The sequence below is a fragment of the Lepus europaeus genome, chromosome 5, assembly GCF_033115175.1.
Source record: "Lepus europaeus isolate LE1 chromosome 5, mLepTim1.pri, whole genome shotgun sequence".
NCBI classification, from domain to species: domain Eukaryota; kingdom Metazoa; phylum Chordata; class Mammalia; order Lagomorpha; family Leporidae; genus Lepus; species Lepus europaeus.
In genome coordinates this window covers 122,825,515-122,844,676 of record NC_084831.1, presented here as the reverse complement: position 1 = coordinate 122,844,676, position 19,162 = coordinate 122,825,515, and the positions used below count along the sequence as shown (strand labels likewise).

At 42.4% G+C, this 19,162-nt stretch overlaps 1 protein-coding gene across 1 annotated transcript; it reads left to right on the top strand.

Annotated features, from left to right (window-relative positions):
* The first annotated feature begins 370 nt into the window (after positions 1-370).
* Positions 371-19,095, top strand: LOC133761025 (Fc receptor-like protein 2). Its single transcript, XM_062193674.1, has 12 exons — positions 371-401; positions 1,261-1,281; positions 6,905-7,165; positions 7,411-7,695; positions 8,564-8,851; positions 9,668-9,946; positions 10,255-10,371; positions 15,781-15,808; positions 16,783-16,868; positions 17,113-17,178; positions 18,929-18,960; positions 19,057-19,095. The coding sequence occupies exons 1-12, from the start codon at positions 371-373 to the stop codon at positions 19,093-19,095; spliced, it is 1,533 nt and encodes a 510-aa protein (XP_062049658.1).
* The last annotated feature ends 67 nt before the right edge of the window (positions 19,096-19,162 follow it).

The window sequence follows — 19,162 nt, the reverse complement described above, 5'->3', positions numbered from 1 at the left end:
ATAAAAAAGAAAAAGGACACTGTTTCCCCAATTATGTCAAGGAAATAGGGCTAACTTCAGGTTGCTGTGGGTGTTAAAGGACTTGCTGAGCACAAGGTTCTTAGAACTGACACAGGAAGAAATGTGAAGATAGTGTGAACTATCATCATTAGCCAAGATGTGAAGTTTTTCTAGCATGTAGAGAATTATCTCTAATTCTCTTAGCACTTAACAGGACAAAAGTAAGTGGTTAAGCATTGCAGACCTTTTTCACTTCCCTTTTTGCTAATTATGCAAAACCTATTCAGAAAAACACTTCTATCCACTTTTGTCCCACAGGCTTCCCAACTGGTGGCAGAGAGAACATCTCATAGAGCTGCAACTGGTCCTCATGCTGCTGTGGGCATTGCTGGTCATCTTTGGTGAGTCTTGATCATTTCAGCTAGAACTCAAGTGGCAGCAGGAGGAGGTCCCCAGTTCTTGGCAGGTATGAGGTCTTAACAGAACATCGGGACCAGTGGGAATGCACAGGTCTCTTAATTCCTGCTCAGGCTGATGCAAAGCAATTAATGGACTGGAGAAAAATCAAGTCACAGCTCATCCTAATCATTTATGTTCCAGACAGGTCACTTCACCATTCATTTATTGATCATGACTTTCCCTCACCTCCATGAAAAGTTATTGTTCAAAATTTGACTTGGGTTCAGAAGATGCAATGAGATCCTTTGTTCCCTTTGCTCTGTTCAGTCGTGGGCCATGAGGGAGATGAGGGCTACTGCGAGCAAGCAAGATCCCTTTCTTTGTGTCCAGTAGGCACTAAATGAATACTACCTATTGGAATGAAAGGGCTCCATGGTCAAATACAGCTCAAGGAAAAGGATTAACTTAGAGTGATTCAGCTCTGATGAATCCAGTGTGACCCAGGAATGCACTGCCATGCAGCAGTGCATCTACTCCTTGTAAAATCTGGGCATGAGAGAGGATGATTGGAAAGGGGAAGGGAAATTAAATAAAGGAGAGAATTATTAAATATCCAACATCCAGCTAGCTACTGGACTTGTTCCTGGCAATCTCTTGCTCAGGGGATGGGTTTGCAACTGGTACAAGGAATGAGTGTTCGTATGTTTGAGGGAGATTGAATTGTTGGTGCTATGAGGGTAGGGGAATAGAAAGGAGGGAATGATGGAAAGAAGTTTTTGAGCAAATTATCAGAGAAAGATCAATGTCTTCATGTAAAAGCAAATGCTCAGTGCTAACCTCTGGCTTTTGATCCCCTCACAGCTCCAGCCAGTGAACAGGCAGGTGAGCTCCCCTTGTCTTTATATTTTGGTCTCTGGTCTATGAGTCACCCAGCCAGCACAGGCTGCTGCAGATGTCCATATGTCACTGGTCCCCTGGGCTGGTGTTCAGAGGTCACACAGCCTCCACGCTTGGGTGAAACAGGCTTTGCTCAGCCTTCTGGAAGACCCAGGTGCTTGCCTTTTTATTAAAGAAACAGATGTAAGGTGGGGAGTGGGAGGAATTACATCTGAAAAAGGGCATGAAGACCTGGTAGAATGATTTGGAGAGACTATCCTTCCTGTCTGTATTAATATAACTTCTTAATATTGTCTGAATATGGAACCTCTTCAAACTCTGGCAAGTTATTCATAGAGGAAAGCCTTGGAGCTGAAAACTTACGTGTGGTTGAATCAGCATATGTCATCATTGCGTCTCAGCTCTTCATCAGGAATCAGCCAACTTTCCCTACAAGAGAACAGATAGCCAGGCTTTTCAGATCCCTCCATCGCTACTCAGCTCTCCCAACCTCAGGAGCGCTGCTGGGGACTGGCCAGCTGTATTCCAATTACACTTAATTGACCAAATAGAACATGGACTGACTCTTAGGCATGCTTGGCCAACCCCTGTTCTTGATCCATTGTTTAATTCTGAATTTGTTTTAATGGGGTTACATTTATTTATTTATTTGAAAGTCAGAGTTATAGAAAGAGGAGAGGCAGAGAGAGAGAGGGGAGGCCTTCCATTCTGCTGGTTCACTCCCCAGTTGGCCACACCAACTGGAGCTATGCTGATCCGAAGCCAGGAGCCAGGTGCTTCTTCTAGGTCTCCCATGTGGGTGCAGGGGCCCAAGGACTTGGGCCATTGTCTACTGCTTTCCCAGGCCACAGCAGAGAGCTGGATCAGAAATGGAGCAGCCAGGACTTGAACTGGCACCCAAATGGGATGTGGGCACTGCAGGCAGAGGCTTTACCCACTATGCCACAGCACTGGCCTCATTACTGGTGTTACTTTAAAAACATTTCATCTCTAAAGAAGATTTCACTCTTTTTGGTTTAAAACTGTGCTCAGTAAAGGAAGCCAATGAGAAAAATACTTTATTCTATATACAGAATCTCCATGCGATTCCAGACTAAAGCAAGGGAGAATTATTCCCTTGCCCATCTGACGCCAACTGCCAAGTCGAGGGGACTCTGGGCTCTAAGCAAATGTGTTGGGACAAGCAGATCACTGTTCAAGCTTGAATGAATCAGGATGTCCAGGGGTACCTACCTGGAGCTTGTTCAAGAGCAAGTCTCATCTTCTGTATTCATTCTGTCTCACATAAGGTGTGTGAGCCCAACTCTGTAATTCACCCAGCTCCACTTCCTATGTTTAAATTAGAGGAAGCCTTCATTAACAGTCATGTGGTTTTTGACCATGAGTGGAAATAGTGCAGTTACTCAGTCTCAGTGTGACGTTGGCAGGCTCCTGGAAGTGAGTCATCCCAACTGTCCAGAGAAAGGGCAATGCCTTTTCTTTTCTTTTCTTTTCTTTTCTTTTCTTTTCTTTTCCTTTCTTTTCTTTCCTCTTCTTCCTCTGTTTTTGTTTTTATGTTTGTTTGTTTGTCTGTTTTTGCTTTCCCTTTCTCAGAAGGCTGGATGTTCTTTAGAATATTAAACACTCCCTTCAACAAAGAATAAAAGACAACTTAGTCTGGCATCATACAGTGAAAAGAGTAGGAGTTACACAGCCTCACGGCCCAGATTCAAATCATGGCTTTGCTGTTTGCCTGCTCTGTAAGCTGGGCAGCCCTTGGCCTCTGGACCCCAATCTTTTCTCCAGTAAAAATTCTCTGGCCTGGTAAGACTCCCACTCCCTTGTGCAGTGTGAAAATGCTACTTGGCATAGTAGCTGAGATGTCTTTCTCTGCACCTAGCCCCTCAAGCTGTCTTCTTCCTCATTTACTCCTTCTAACCACACCCATGCATTGGGTTCGCCACTTAGAAACTTCCCCTCACAAGGCAAACCTCTGAAAAATATTATTTGCCTTTGCATTTGCTACATAGTTCTAGTGAAAACACTTTTTTTTTTTTTTTTGACAGGCAGAGTGGACAGTGAGAGAGAGACAGAGAGAAAGGTCTTCCTTTTGCCGTTGGTTCACCCTCCAATGGCCGCCGCGGTAGCGCGCTGCGGCCGGCGCACCGCGCTGTTCCGATGGCAGGAGCCAGGTGCTTCTCCTGGTCTCCCATGGGGTGCAGGACCCAAGGACTTGGGCCATCCTCCACTGCACTCCCTAGCCACAGCAGAGAGCTGGCCTGGAAGAGGGGCAACCGGGACAGGATCGGTGCCCCGACCGGGACTAGAACCCGGTGTGCCGGCGCCGCAAGGCGGAGGATTAGCCTGTTGAGCCACGGCGCCGGCCTGAAAACACTTTTTACTGCTACTCCTGCGAGGGAAAAAAAAAAAATCTTCAGATGTATAGATATCTTACTCCTAGTTAAATCTTTGTGGTTGATTACATTTTTCTACCTAAGGACTTCTCTGTTCACAATCGAACCTTCTTCCTGTCTCCATTCCATCACCCAACCCCCTTGTCCCAGCCACACACCTGCCTAGTGCATTTCTCTTCCATACTATCTGAGGATCAGCACTTCTGTAGGAACAGCCATTCTCAGCCTCTTGTTACTGCTTGTTTCCTTTCCATCTAACCTGGTTGCTAGAGGATCTGGAATGCCCTGAAGATGAAGCATTATGGCTTCATCGCCTTGCTCCTCCAGGACTTCTGTCTCCTTTCACTCCACTAAGATATACTGTATCACAGAATAGAGTCTTCATGGCTGCACTGCAGTGACTGCCAGCATAGAGCCAGCCACACTTCAGCTGAGGGCTCCAAACTGCCAGGCAGTGGGCATCAGAGTGACCACCACAAACTCTTTTTTTATTTTTTAAAGATTCCATTTATCTATTTGAGAGATAGAGGTACAGACAGAGGGAGAGACAGAGAGAAAGGTCTTCCATCTACTGGTTCACTCCCCAGATGGCTGCAATGGCAGGAGCTCAGCTTATCCAAAGCTAGGAGCCAGGAGCTTCTTCTGGGTCTTCCATGTAGGTGCAGGGTCCCAAGACCTTGAGCTATCTCCCACTGCTTTCCCAGCCCATAGCAGAGAGTTTGATCAGAAAAGGAGCAGTCTGGGGCCGGTGTCGTGGTGCAATAGGTTAATCCTCCACCTGCGGTGCCAGCATCCCATATGGGCACCAGTTCTAGTCCCGGCTGCTCCTCTTCGGATCCAGCTCTCTGCTATGGCCTGGGAAAGCAGTAGAAGATGGCCTAAGTCCTTGGGCCCCTGCACCTGAATGGGATACCGGGAAGAAGCACCTGGCTCCTGGCTTCGGATCGGCGCAGCTCTGGCTTTGCGGCCATTTGGGGAGTGAGCCAACGGATAGAATACCTTTCTCTCTGTCTCACTGTCTGTAACTCTACCTCTCAAATAAATAAATAAAATCTTTTAAAAAATAAAATAAAGAAAAGGAGCAGCAAGGACACCAACCAATCCCCATATGGGATGCCGACACTGCAGGTGGAAGCCTAGCCTACTGTGCCACAGCACCAGACCCCACAGAACATCCTTAACAAACCCTATTCTAAGTCTTCGTGGGTTCCTCAATAGGTATGGACCAACTTACTTTCATTCTCTATGACATCACTCAGAAATTTTATCTCCAAGTCATTTCCATCCCTTCCTTTGAGACATCCTCCCAAGCCCACACCATCTCAGACTTGAACTCCATTATTTGGTTGCTCTTAAAGTGCAGTCATGATGACCTCTTAATTTTCCCCAGCCATCATTAGCTTCTGCAGCAGTCATTCTCCTTCAAGGCTGTGAATATTCACATCTCACTGAGTGGTCCATCTGTATAAGCACAGTGCTTATCTCATAGATAAGCATCCTTACAATAGACCAAGGAGAAGCCAATATTCTTCACTCTTCTACTTCCTAGGTGAGAAAACCAGGGTAGAGAGGTAAAGTGCTTTCTCTAAGACTACCCAACTAAAAAGTAGCAGACTTAGCTGCAAAGCAATGTGAGCTGGATATCAAACACTAGGTCAAACATTCTGAAAACTAAAATCAATCAGCAACTCTTGGTGATGGATCACTCTATCTGCATTATTACTTCGGGGCCTCCAAGCTCCATGGCCTTCTCTTCAGGGGCTTCCTCTCTGGGTTTCAGTCAGTTCTCCCTGCTGCTCCCACTTGGGGTGGTCTCTCATGGACTCAGCACCATCTAGTTCCAACTACTCTTCACCTGTGGTTCATTCTTGGAGTGTTCTGCCCCTTAGCATGGAGTCTGAGACTGTGAATCAATCAACCAGCTCAAGCTCATTTTGAGGCTACCCATGCCCCTTATGGTCTTTCCAACAACATCTCCAGCCATGACTCAGAATGCTTCCCTCCTGTGCTCGACAGCATTTCTCCCCAGGAATTTGTGTAGAAATGATGAGTGTTTGAGGTGATGGATGTGCTTGTTATCCTCTTTAGATCATGGCATAAAATATACATATATCAAAGTAGAATATCATGCAGCCATAAATATCTACAATGATCATGTGTCAGTTTAAAAATCGGTTTAATTGAAAGTTTCAAGACAGAGTTCCCATGGGATAGTTTCCGTCTATAAAGGAAAGAAAACAATCTCAAGCTAATTGTTACTGCAACCAATTTCTAGTCTTCTAAATTCATTTTAAAAAAGATCACTCTCCAGTATTCAGCAGTAATTCTGGTCTTTCTGGACCAGCCAGTAATAAACCATATACTTTTTCAAAAATGGTAATTCCATGGGGTGGCACCAAGGTACAGAGGGTTAAGTTGCCATCTACAACCCTGGTATCCTTTATGGGAGTGCCAGTTCAAGTTTCATTGCTCTGCTCCAACCCAGCTCCTGATAATACACCTGGAAAAGCAGCGGGAGATGGTGGTGACCCCTGCCACCTATGTGGGAGACCCTGATGGAGTTACAGGCTCCTGACTTCCACCTGGCCCAGCCCCAGCCATTATGGCCATTTTGGAGTGAATCAATGGTTGGAAGATCTCTCTCTTTCTCTTGCTCTCTCATCTTACCTTTACAATAAATTAATAATTTTTTTAAAAAGTGACAATTCCGAATTTTGGCTCTGATTCTGCAGTGGTCATTTATAAGAGATTACATTTCATATTTCATTTACCTCTGCTTTTTGTGCTGTACACATCCAAATTCCAGCAGTCATGCTATAACATAATATCAGGAAGGAAATTTTTTTATTTGCGATAAAACATGGTGCCTCACCTTAAGGTTAAAATCTTCAGCTGAAATCCTAAAAGACATCACAAACACAGAACATAGTCTGGCATCACAAACAAATAAAGTGACAGGGCAGAAATTGGAGAATTTATGGCAAATCTAAGGAGAGCAACCCCTGGAGAGGACATTCTGTGATAGAAGGTTGAGTTAAGACAGGAAGAATGGGATGCAACCCTGAGTAATTAAAGCAGGGGTTGGCATTTCCGTCTTGTCTACAGACATAGAGGCCATGTTTGAAACAATCCTACTGCCCAAGAACAAGGGAAAAGGTTAGAAATCTGGAGTCTCTGAAAAATTGGAAAATCCAGTGTCCCTCCTTCTTTTGCAGACTGGCTGACCCTCATGGTGCCCTCTTCTGTCTTTGAAGGAGATAACATTTTTCTGAAATGCAAGGGAAAAGATGAATCAAAAATAAAGACTATGACTTACTACAAGAATGGAATAAAAGTATTTTCTTCAAAACACGTTTCAAACTTCCCTATCTACAGTGCAGCTTTGAGCAACAGTGGCAATTATTACTGTAGTGCTACTTTAACAACATGGTGGAGCAATAAACACACTTCAAAAACAGTGGAAATCAAAGTTCAAGGTAAAATCTTCACTATCACAGGAACTGGGCTGGGCAGGAGATTGGTAGCAGAGCGGGGTGGGTACTTGGTAAGGGAAAGCTGCCCACAGACTAAATATGGGCTAGAGTCTGGTGGTTTGAATATGCAAGGAAGATGTGATGGGTGATATGTGTCTGGTCATTCATGTCTTCTTGGCTGCAGTTGCTTCCCACCAGGTACTTTTCCACAGAAATACTGAATCTCACTGCTTTGGGGACTGTTCTAGAGCTTTTTCCACGACCTGTGCTGACAGCCAGCTCTTCCCTGCCCTTGGAGGGTACACCAGTGACCTTGACCTGTAAGACCCAGCTCCTTCCACAAAAGTTACATGTCCAGCTCCGTTTCTGCATCTTCAGAGATCACCAGACCCTGGGGTCAGGCTGGAGTAGCTCCGCAGAGCTCCAGATTCCTGCTGTGTGGAGTGAAGACTCAGGGTCCTACATGTGTGAGGCAGAGACAGTGACTCCCAAAATCAGAAAACAGAGCCTCCGATCCCAGATTCATGTGCAGAGTAAGTGAAAGTGGGGCTGAGCCTGGCAAACAGAAAATAATGCTGAGACTTCAGCTTAGACTGCTAATCTTTTTGTTTCTTTGCACAACTCCTGTCCTTGTAGAAAGTGAGAACTGAGTTAGAGAAACTTCAAAATACTCATGGCATTTCTCTTCATAAAAATCCAAAATGGACTAAGCTCCCTGTAAGTCTTCTCTTCTTTATTAGTCAACCAATACTCCTTGACCAAGCCTTCACTGACCACTAATGGTGTGTTGTGTGTTGGGTACTCCAGAAGATAAGGTGTCCACCCCCAGTGATGTTCCATGGGGCTCACATGCAGGGATCCCAACACAAATTGACTTATTAGTAGGTAGAGTTGTGCTACAGCCTGTGAAATGTCAGAGGAAGCAGAGATCAGAAAGAACTGGAGTGACCAGAAGAGTGGTTGCAATTTGGTTAAACCTTGAAATTGAATGATATGGGAATTGTTATTGGGATTGTAATTGGAAGAAATGCCTTTTATAGAGGAGGACTGTTGTACTGGTGTTCCTCTTTGTTTTGTACAGAATGCACCTGTCTGCACAATGATATGTCTAAGCCAATTTAAAAGCTTCCCATCTCATGGACCGAATGAATCATCATAAATTCTCTAATTATCACTACCCGATAAATCATCCAGGATCAGGGTTAGGACATACAAGCGCCTGTATCCACATTCTTCAAGGATAGTGGTCATGGATACCCATCTCTTTGGGAATATTTATAATGCACACATAACAATCCCCAAGTTCTTACTCCTTGCAAGAAAGAGTAGAATCAATCTACCCTCATGTTCCTAGGATGTCCCATAGTAAGGCTTCTCACATTTTCTCTTATATCCACCCAGGAATCCCTGTCTCCAATGTGAGCTTAGAGATCCAGGCCACTGGGGGACGGGTGATTGAAGGAGGAAAGCTGGTCCTTCTCTGTGCGGTGGCTAAGGGCACAGGGAACATCACCTTTTCCTGGCACAGAGAGGACCCAGAAACCAGTCTGGGAAGGAAGACCCAGCGTTCTATGTCGGCAGAGCTGGAGATCCCATCCGTGAAGGGGTGTGATTCTGGTGAATACTATTGTAGAGCCAGCAATGGTCATGGCGCCATCCAGAGCAAGGTGGTGAATATCCTTGTACACAGTGAGTTACGCTCTCATTTATCTCAGCTAGAAATTCCAAAATTAATGTCATAATACCCTTGAGACGAGGGGAAATCCCAGGATGTCTTAGAACAGTGTGCAGTGGAGAACCACAGCAATTTGAAGACGGGTGACCCTTGGAAGTCCAGCTACTCACATATTCCTTTTTCTGAAGAAATATAAAGAGGGCTATATTTGTGCAAATGAAAGAATAAGATGAAACCAACAAATGATTATGTCTTCAGACAGTGTACCAGAAATGATATCCCCCTAAATTTCTTCATTTAAAAAGATGTGTGCATTTTTTGAAAGGCAGAGTTAAACCAAAAAAAGGAGAGCCAGAAAGAGATTGAGAGAAACACACAGAGAGAGAGAGAGATAGAGAGAGAATCTTCCATTCACTGATTCACTCTCCCTAAATGGCCACAAAAGCCAGGACTGTGTCAGGCTGAAGCCAGAAGCCTGGAACTCCATCTAGGTCTCCCATGTGGGTAGCAGAAGCCCAAGTACTTGGGCCATAATCCACTACTTTCCTAGGCACATTAGCAGGAACCTAGATAGGAAGTGGACCAGTATAACATGGGATGCTAGTATTGCAGGAAGTGGTTTAAACCCCTGTGCCACAATACTAGCCATTCTTCCCAAATTTCCAAATACAATGTTGAGACAATTTCCCCTGGTTTTTCTAGTTAAGTTAATAGAAAGAATACATAATGACCCAAGGGCCAGGCCCTTTGCTGAGACCCTGATGTGGAAGTCTGGGAGTCTATTGCACTCTCACAAATCCTTTCTGACAGCCCCCCCTCTTATCTGTCAGTTCCAGTGTCCCGACCTCTCTTCACTCTCAGAGCCCCTGGAGCCCAGGCTATGGTGGGGGACGTGGTAGAGCTGCACTGTGAGGCCCTGAGAGGGTCTCCCCCAATCCTGTACCGGTTTTATCATGAAAACATCACCTTGGGAAACAGCTCAGCCCCCAGTGGAGGAGGAGCCGCCTTCAACCTCTCCCTGACGCCACAACATTCTGGAAACTACTCCTGCGAGGCTGACAATGGCCTGGGGGCCCAGCGCAGTGAAGTGGTGTCACTCTCCATCTCAGGTGGGGTTGATGATACCTGGATACAGAAGGTTGTGGTCAATGGCTCTGTCCCACCCGTGTTTACTGGTATCGTGTTGGGTTTTCAAAAGACAGATGTCCTGGGTATTCTCCGCTCCGTGTGGGGGGAGAGGAAGGCTGATCTTAGTATCTAGCCTCTTCTGTCCTCTCCCTTAACCTGACAAGTACAAATTATATTTAAATGACTTCTTGGATGAACATATGTCTACCGTTCCCATCTGGTGTTGATAAGGACTCCAGGGCCCAAGACTTTTACCCCCTGAGGCTGAAACACTGGATTCTCCCCTCAGGGCCTGGTGGCTATGGAGGAAAACTCCTCGCAGTCAGAGTGGCTGGGGGACTGTTCGGGGCCCTTGGTTTCGCCGTTGTTGCTCTGCTGTTTTATTCCTGTTCACACAAGATATCAGGTTAGTATCTGCTATTTGTTTTGTTTTCCCTTTTTTGTTATGAACTTTTCCACTACTGGTACAGGTTTTATTTGCAATAAAAGAGGAGGAGGAGAAAGAATAGGAGGGGAAGGGGAAAAGAAAGAAGGAGAAGGAGAAGGTAAAGGAGAAGGAGAAAGAGAGGAAGGAAGGAGGCATTTCGCTGTGGCCTGGATTTCCTCGCAGCATGGTGACCTCTATATAGTGGGACTTTTTTTTTTTAAAAAAAGAGAACATGTATAACTTCTTTTATTAATTATCAAAGTCTTCTAGACTAAACTGTATACTCAGTAATCAACTCTCTCTCTCTAAGCAAAATAAAATATAAGACAAACCGTACACCTAGCACACACAAGTAGTTCACTTATATTCACTGAACATCCTTCAGAATCTGATGTTAAAAATACTGACATTATTTAGCATTACACTATTACATATGCATCTTGATGGTTGAAAATGATTCCCCAAACCATTATTTTATGAAACAGAAAATAGTATTAAAGTGACTTTATTTGAAAGGAATTTTAGTAGTTAGTGTGCAGAGAAATTGTTAGAACCTTTTGGACATCAATTGTACAGAGTATGCATTGTGGCATAGAGTTAAGAGAAGTTCATTTTGTCCTTAAGTTGTTTTGCAAACCTAAAATCACAGATCTCAATGGAATCTGCATTGGCATATTCACCCATGTATAAAATGTTACTAGGTTTAAGATCACGATTAACAACTCCTTGACAATGAAGACAGTTAACTGTCTTAGTTATTACCTACAGTAATTCACTAACCTCCTATTCTGAGAAACATTTTTGTTTGAGAAAATGATCCAGTAGCTCTGCTCTTTTCAACAAATCTGTAGCAAGGTAAAAATATCTACCATCATCAAAGACATCCTTTAAAGTAGTAATGTTTGGATTTTGTGTGGACAACACTATAAAGTGCATCAGAATCTCAATTTCTTCTGAGGGATCTTACTTATTTTTGTCAATGATCTTCACTACAAATTCCATGCCTTTGTTTTATGTATACATCACTTGCAAATGGCGCAGGAGCCAATACCAATATCCTCTTTTAATTCATATCATTGAAATTGTGCTGCATTTCCATATATCTGAATGATTGGCAATACATTTGCACTTGTGATAGGAGTGATTTTATATTTTTCTGCAATAGACATTGCAAAAAATCTGAATCCTTTGAAGAGTTGATGAACATTTGCGCGGGCTGGTAAACCAGGAGCATCTTTAGTCATTTTTGCAGTAAATTCAGCATCAAAACAAAAAGTATTATTTGCTTTTCCAGAGGCATATTTAAAAGGAGGTTGAAATTCTCTTTTATATAATTTATTTATATAAATAATTATTTATAATTTACAAGTTGTCTCATACTCCAAAAGCAAGTGTTATTATGAATCTGAAATACCTTTTATCAACTACTTTCTTTTTTCAAAAGGTTTACTTATTTATTTAAAAGGTAAAGTTACAGAGAGGCAAAGGCAGAAAGAGAGAGAGAGAGGGAGAGGTCTTCCTTCCACTGGCTCACTCCCGAAATGGCAACAGCTGGAGCTGGGTTGATCCAAAGCCAGGAGCTTCTTCCAAGCTTCTTTTTATTACCCTGTCAATGCCCTTAAACAAACTTTTAAAAGATTTTCCCCCAGCATTTCTAGTCCTTCAGAGATGGGTGGTTCAAAATTGATGAAGAAAAAAATTCTTCATCAATATTTACTGGAAGTGTAAAGTCATCTGCCTTTAGTAACCAACACCTTCCTGAAAATGGTTGTGGTTTTGATAATTTAACATGACTCGGTAGCATGTTTCTAAAATAAAAGACTTAGGGAATTTTTCCAAGTGGTTTGTCGTTCTGATCTCTGCTAGTATCTATCATTCAAAAACATTTACTAGTGATCAATTATTGAACCTATTATGCATGGTAAGCTTACCTATGTTACCTATAACTATAAAAAGGTAAGTTTGTGTTTTTATCCATACTATCAAAACAAAGTCAAATAGTTTGCAATGCTCACATGGCCAGTAGAGGGCAGGGCAAGACCGAAATCTATATCTGCCTGCCTGTAAAGCTTCAAACTCCTGACTTTTAATTATTCTCCTCACATAAATTTCATCTATTTCAGTAAAGTGGTATTTACTTTATCAGATACAGGACAATTATGGGATACATCAGAATCCCAATGTAAACTATTAGGGTCTCATTAAATGCTTCCTTAGAGTTACTGCCTACCATCAAGTGAAAGGAATTTTAGAAACTTATCAGTTGATTTTTTTTCCTATATAGTAAGTATTCAGGCCAGTATTTCCAAGTCGTCCAATGGAAGTTCTGGTTTTTAAGCCACCTAAGATGAAGGAGATGGCATATTGTACAAACTGGACCCCTCTCTACCACTCTATTCCCAAAATAGCTTTCCAGGCCCTCAGTCCTTTCTAGAACCTCCTGCCTCACCACCAACCTACTCTTTCAGGGATGAGATGACCTTCCAGGACCGTCTATGTGTGGAGCTGGCATCCAACCCTGCTCTGTCTCCTCATCCACATAATAAGAAAATAAAGTTACCTTAGCTCCACCCCACAGCATACCTAAGCTATCTTCAACTCTTCTAGACCCACAGAAGGCAGCACGGGCGCCTATATTAGTCTGCTTAGGTCACCATTATGAAATACTGCCGGCTGGGTGTCTTAAACAACAGAAATGACTTTTCTCACAGTTCCGGAGGCTGGAAGTCCTAGATAAGAATAGCGGTGGCTTCATTCTGAAGCCTCTTCTCTGAAGTTGTAAGCAGCTGCCATCCTGCTCTGTGTTCACATGACTCCTCCCTGTGCAGATATAGTGAAAAAGACTGAATTCTCTTCTGATAAAGACACTAATCCTCTTATTTCAGGGCTTCGTGCTCAGAGCCTCATTTAAATTTAATCTCTTAAACTTGATAAAAGCACCTATCTCCAAATATATGAATTCTCATTACGCAAACATTCTGTACATAACAGTGCCCACGGGTGGGCAAGCTTTGACATAAAACCACCTTTTAAGCTTACTATTGAGTCATTTTTATTATTGTACCATTGGCCAAATTAAGTGACATGGTCATGCTGCAATGCAAGTAGGAGAAGCAGTCACTACTTCTTTACTGAGGAGTGACACAGTCACCTTTCAAGACACTACATGACAGGAAGATAGGAACAAGTGGGAGGCCTTTATTAGACTGCACCTTCAGTCACCACGTTCTTCTCACTGTAAGTTACACACAGTCCCACAGAAAGCTATTTTCCCTAAATTTCCTAATAAAACCAGGGTGACTATTTCTGGACATGGTTTCGAGGTTCAGATTTCTGGAATTAACAGCCTATTTTGTAGTGACTTTATGTATGGCACCTATTTTTGTTTCAAATAGACAACTCAGTTGGAAACAAATTAATCCATCAAAAGATGACACAGTAACTAAACATTATATAAACTACTAGTACATTAATTGGATGATCTAGCAAAACAATCTTTTTCTTTTCTTTTATGGATTTTGGATTTTGTAATTTGGGAAATCTTTCCCATTTAAATGACACAAAAATCCCATCCCTCATATTTTCTTCAAAATTATATTATTTCATATTTATGACTAAATTTTAGATCCATACAGAAATGTTTCTGAATAAAATTTTTTTTATTTGACAGGTAGAGTTATAGACAGTGATAGAGAGAAACAAAGAGACAGAGAGAAAGGTTTTCTTTCCGTTGGTTCACTCCCCAAATGGCCTCAACAGCCAGAGCTGTGCTGTTCTGAAGCCAGGAGCCAGGAACTTCTTCCGGGTTTCCCACACGGGTGAAGGGGCCCAAGGACTTGGCCCATCTTCTACTGCTTTTCCAGGCCACAGCAGAGAGCTGGACTGGAAGAGGAGTAGCCAGGACTAGAACCGGCGCGCCCATATGGGATGCCCATGCCACAGGCAGAGGATTAACCTATTGTACCACAATGCTGGCCCCTATTTACTCTTGCTACTATAATTAGCTATTTGAACAAGGGGACTCAGTAACTTCAAAAAATAGTACTTTATCTCCTTCTTCCTTTGCTCATTCAAATTCATTCAATTAATTCTCTTACGCTTATATGCTTATTCACACTCACTTGATTTCCCTTAAGCTTATAAGTGTTAGGCATATCTAGAGTTCTCGTACTTTTGATAAATGATATATTCCATTGTGATAAAAGTATATCTACCTTTTGAATATTTTTTGAAGTTTTCTTTGTGAACTAACATATTATCAATTTTTGTTATTATTCAAGAGTACTTCCAAAGTAGATAAAGCTCATTTCAAAAATACTTTCTTCAAGAAGGAATTGCGAAAGACACAGACACTGACTTCATTTGTGTAATTAAATGTCTATCCCTTGCCTTATGCTTGAATGACAGTTTGGCATGGTAGAAAATTCTAAGTCTTACTTCCTTTTCTGGAAGACTGAACAAGCTAATTATAGAGTTTCACTTTCTTCTAAGGAAACTAAACTTAGATTAACCTTGTATCATGGTTTTCTGGGAAACCAAATATAGTTGGAATATTGGTTGTGTTAGCAGCAGCATTTTTCATGGTTGGTAAACTGGAAAGATTCTAACCAGGATTGTAAATGGTTGATGGGAAACAAAAGTAGGGGCATTACTAAAGTATTGTAACTCCTGACATTGGAATTCCCTCGTAGTGCTCACCTCTGGAGGCTATATTCACACACTTAGGGGTGTGACAAGAAGTATTGATTTCTTGAGCCAGGGTATCCCAATATCCATCTATGTGGCCTTCTTTCCTGATATTATGTGATTCTGGTTCTACAGAATTATTATTATAATAATAATTATTATTATTCTGGTTCTACAGTATGCAGAGCTACATAGAACAAGAGGATAGCCTAGTGGACCTTATGTATGTCTATATCAAGCCTAACCCTGAGACCTTTGCTATTGACCAAGTGTTACAAATATCACAACGTATAAAAATTCAGAACGGTCAAGTAAAGTCTACAACAGAAGAGTAGTAAAACAAAATGAGAGCCATCAGCAATTGAAATATATTATATTTTACAATAATTCAAATATCATTGCAGGTACATCCATGCACAAAGAGACAGTAGAACAGAGTAGAAAATCCAGAAATGGTGATCAGTGTACATAAGGTTGCATTTGAAGTGGCATTTCAAATCAGTGGTGTGGGGGTGGGGGTTAGGGGTGTATTATTTAAATAATAACTAATAGTGGTGCAAATATAAGGTGAACAAAATATAATTTAATTACTATTCTATATGCTATATCTTACCAGCTGGTGACACATAGTTAAGTCATATAAAAGCTTTAAGAGTTAAAGTTACTATCCCTGAAATAAATATTCCTTTATCTACTTTTCAGGAGAAAGTTCTGCCATTGAAGCATTCAGGTAAAAACTCTTCCCAGCCAAAATATCAACTCTAAAGGCTTCTCCCATTCACAGTTTTACATTTTTTTTGAAGACTTACTTATTTTTTTGAAAGGCAGAATGACAGAGAGATTTTCCATTTACCGGTTCACTCACCAAATGACCACAACAGCCAAGGCTGGACCAGGCCAAAGCCTGTAACTAGGAACTACATCTGTATCTCCCTCTTAGGTGGCAGGGGCCCAAGCTCTTGTTCCATTTTCCACTATTTTCCCAGGAGCATTAGCAGGGAGCAGGATGTGGTGCAGGGCAGAATCAGCTCTCCAATATGGGATGTCAGCTTTGCAATCACAGCTAAACCTTCTGTGCCACAATGTCACTCCCTGCCCCCATTCACAGTTTTAATTACTTACTACTATTGCTTGTACAAAGGAATCAAGGCTATTTGGTCACATGGAATCTTTCTATAATACTTACTCATGTCTCCACTTCTGGCTTAGCATGGTCCACATCACTCTAGGTAATATCTTGTATAGTATTGGATATAGTATTGGATTTATTGAGGACCTATAACATATGAGTAAGTTTTTGTTAGATATTTAGAGTAATGAAAATACATATAGAATAGTTTATTTTCCCAAGGGACACCCTGACTTATAGGAAATGGAAGACATACACAGAGTATTAGAAAGTGCAGAGAAATACAGTAATGAGAAAGAGGCAAGTGACACTCTATAAAAGTTTTGCAGGAGAAAAAATCACATCTGTGGCAGTATTACTTATAAGTCTCTAATTAATAGCTTTCCAAAGAGGTAAACGTGAGAGACAGAAAAATTTGCTGAATCAGAGTAGATAGTCTACATAAGGACCATTAAAACACCCAAGCAGAAAGTTATGATTTCCTGGCTTCTACCATCCTTCTCACCAGACTCTTCCCTCTCTGTTGTCACTCACAACCCCGGAGAGTATCATGTCACTAATTCACATTCTCACAGAGGTGCTTCCAGCTCAAACCCTGAAGAGGGCACCCCACCCAGCCCACTCCTAGCCTTAGAGGAGCAGCAGCCAGTGTATGTCAATGGTGAGTCTTCCTATTAGGGATTGTGTCTTGGGCTGAAGCAGGGAGAGAGCAGAAGAAAAGACCAATAGGTGGTCTTCATACTACAAACTCATTACTCCTAGTATTGCCCACAAGCCAATGATTGTCTTGGGATCACTTTGGGGTTCTTAAGAAGGATGCATTTATGAAGCAGGGGACTTGGAAAATGTGTATGAGGTTTGAACTTGGCTAGGCATATCTGTGAGCTATTGTTTTCTCCCTGCAGTGCACTCTGTAGATGCGGATGTGATTTATTCCCAGGTCTGCAGCATCCAGCAGCCACACAGTCCAGGTGAGAAACTGCAAAGTAGTTCTTGTTAGATGTATCTTCCCAGGAAAGTGGCATATTTTGTACATCAGAGGCTTCAATGCACTTGCCCTTGATATGAAATCTATAGATCCAAGAGAGATGACCATCAACAGTCAGTTCTGAGCCAGGCCAAAGCCAGGGGCCAGAAGCTTCATTCAGATCTCCCACATAGGTGGCAGGGGCCAAACCCTTGTGTTATCCTCTGCTGCTTTCCCAGGGGCATTAACAGGGAGCTGGATCAGAAGTGGAGCTGCCAGAACATGAACCAATGCTCATATGGAATACTGCTGTCATGGGCAGCAGCTTAACCCACTATGCCACAATGCTGGCCCCAGCAGCGCATCTTTTAAAGGATCTGTAGTCTTGGGGATCAGATGGGAGGAGTCACTGAAAGAATCAACCTAATCTAGAAAACTTTCAGTTTAACATTCAGCTTTGTACGAACTGAGCCGATGTTTCTATAGCAATGTCCTTTAGCTATTGCTCCAGTGCCTTTGAAAATGCAACCACAAATGCTTGCCTTTGTTCTGTGCTCCCAGCTGGCTATGATGGAACCAGTGTCTTGTGGCTGCTGGGCTGATTTCCTGGTCAGGAAATTTGCTGGTCAAGAGAGTGGTCAGCCACTCTCCTCTGAATCTCTGAAAATGAGTCCTCTGCTAGCCTTGCTCAGAGTTGTGCCCACGGTAGCTGAATACCCTATCATTCTCCTTCCCCTTCTCTGTTCTGTGAACATCCCAGAGAATCAAAGGGTACAGTAGTCTCCACATGATACTCAACTTCCAAACCATCTAGTTACTGACTTACAGACCCATAGTCTGTCCACTTATTCTTAAGTAATTTTAAACAACAAAAGATCGGAACAAAAACAAAAGCTAGTGTCTCCAAAGAGTCGTTGTTCTGTAATTAGTGTGCTTGGTCCTAAATAAAAATGACTGAAGCTTTCTACCTCTGTAATTGAGCCCTTCTCTTCAGTAGAAGCCCTCTCAGGATAGCCTTCTATGCCTGGTGGGGAAGGGACCTTAGTCAGATGCTTTTCCCTTCCTCAACTTGCTTCTGTTTTTGAAAACTTCATGTTTGGCACTGATTTCCCATGGATCTGAAAAAAAGAAAAAAAAAAAAAAAAGCTGATTCTCCTAGCTTGATCAAATGAGCAAACTGGCTCCTATTTGGGGGATGTGCTTGTGGATCCTCCAGTGTCCTCCACCTGGGAACTGGGGAGGGAAGGAGATTCTGCCCCACTATGCAAAACTGGAAAAAATAGAGAATGAAAATCATCAGTGAGCATCCCCCAAACCTTAACTGCTATGTGACTCAGGGCCTGCCATCTCTTATCTGTGCCTGCAATTTCTTTCTATTTGGTGGGGTGAATCACCAATGGTTGGGTACCTGAAGAACATAGAGAAATGACAAGAAAGTGAACCCTGGCAGAATGTTGCAATGGTCAGAAAAGTCAAAAGGACAAAAAGTCATGTGGGCAGTAACAAGTGGGACATTTCTTCAGAAAGAGGAAAGGTTTTATTGTGACTAATATTGGTGGAGGGCTTGGAGGATGAATGAGTCTTCAAGAAATCTCAAAATGAGCAACATTAAGGAATAGGATTTTACAGAAGAATAAGAGATGGTGGAATTCCACACATTAAGCATAGTAGTTCTATGCTCTGGAGCATAAAGTCTGAGGGTGAAATCTAAGCAGGAACCCAAGATCTCAGTACTACTTTTTTCCCCTCCACAGCAAACATCAGAAGAGCTCTTCTGGAGAACAAGGTGAGCTAGAGTCCTTGAAAGTTCTCCATCTTGCATCTCTTTGCTGTGCTGCTTCTCTTGTTCACTCAGTTCTTTATTTCTGTGTATCTCTCCCAGGACTCTCAAGTCATCTACTCTTCTGTGAAAAAGTCCTAAGACTTGGAGGAATCAGAGGGGAAGATAAACAGCAAGAATGGAGTCACACTAAAGGTTCTACAAAACC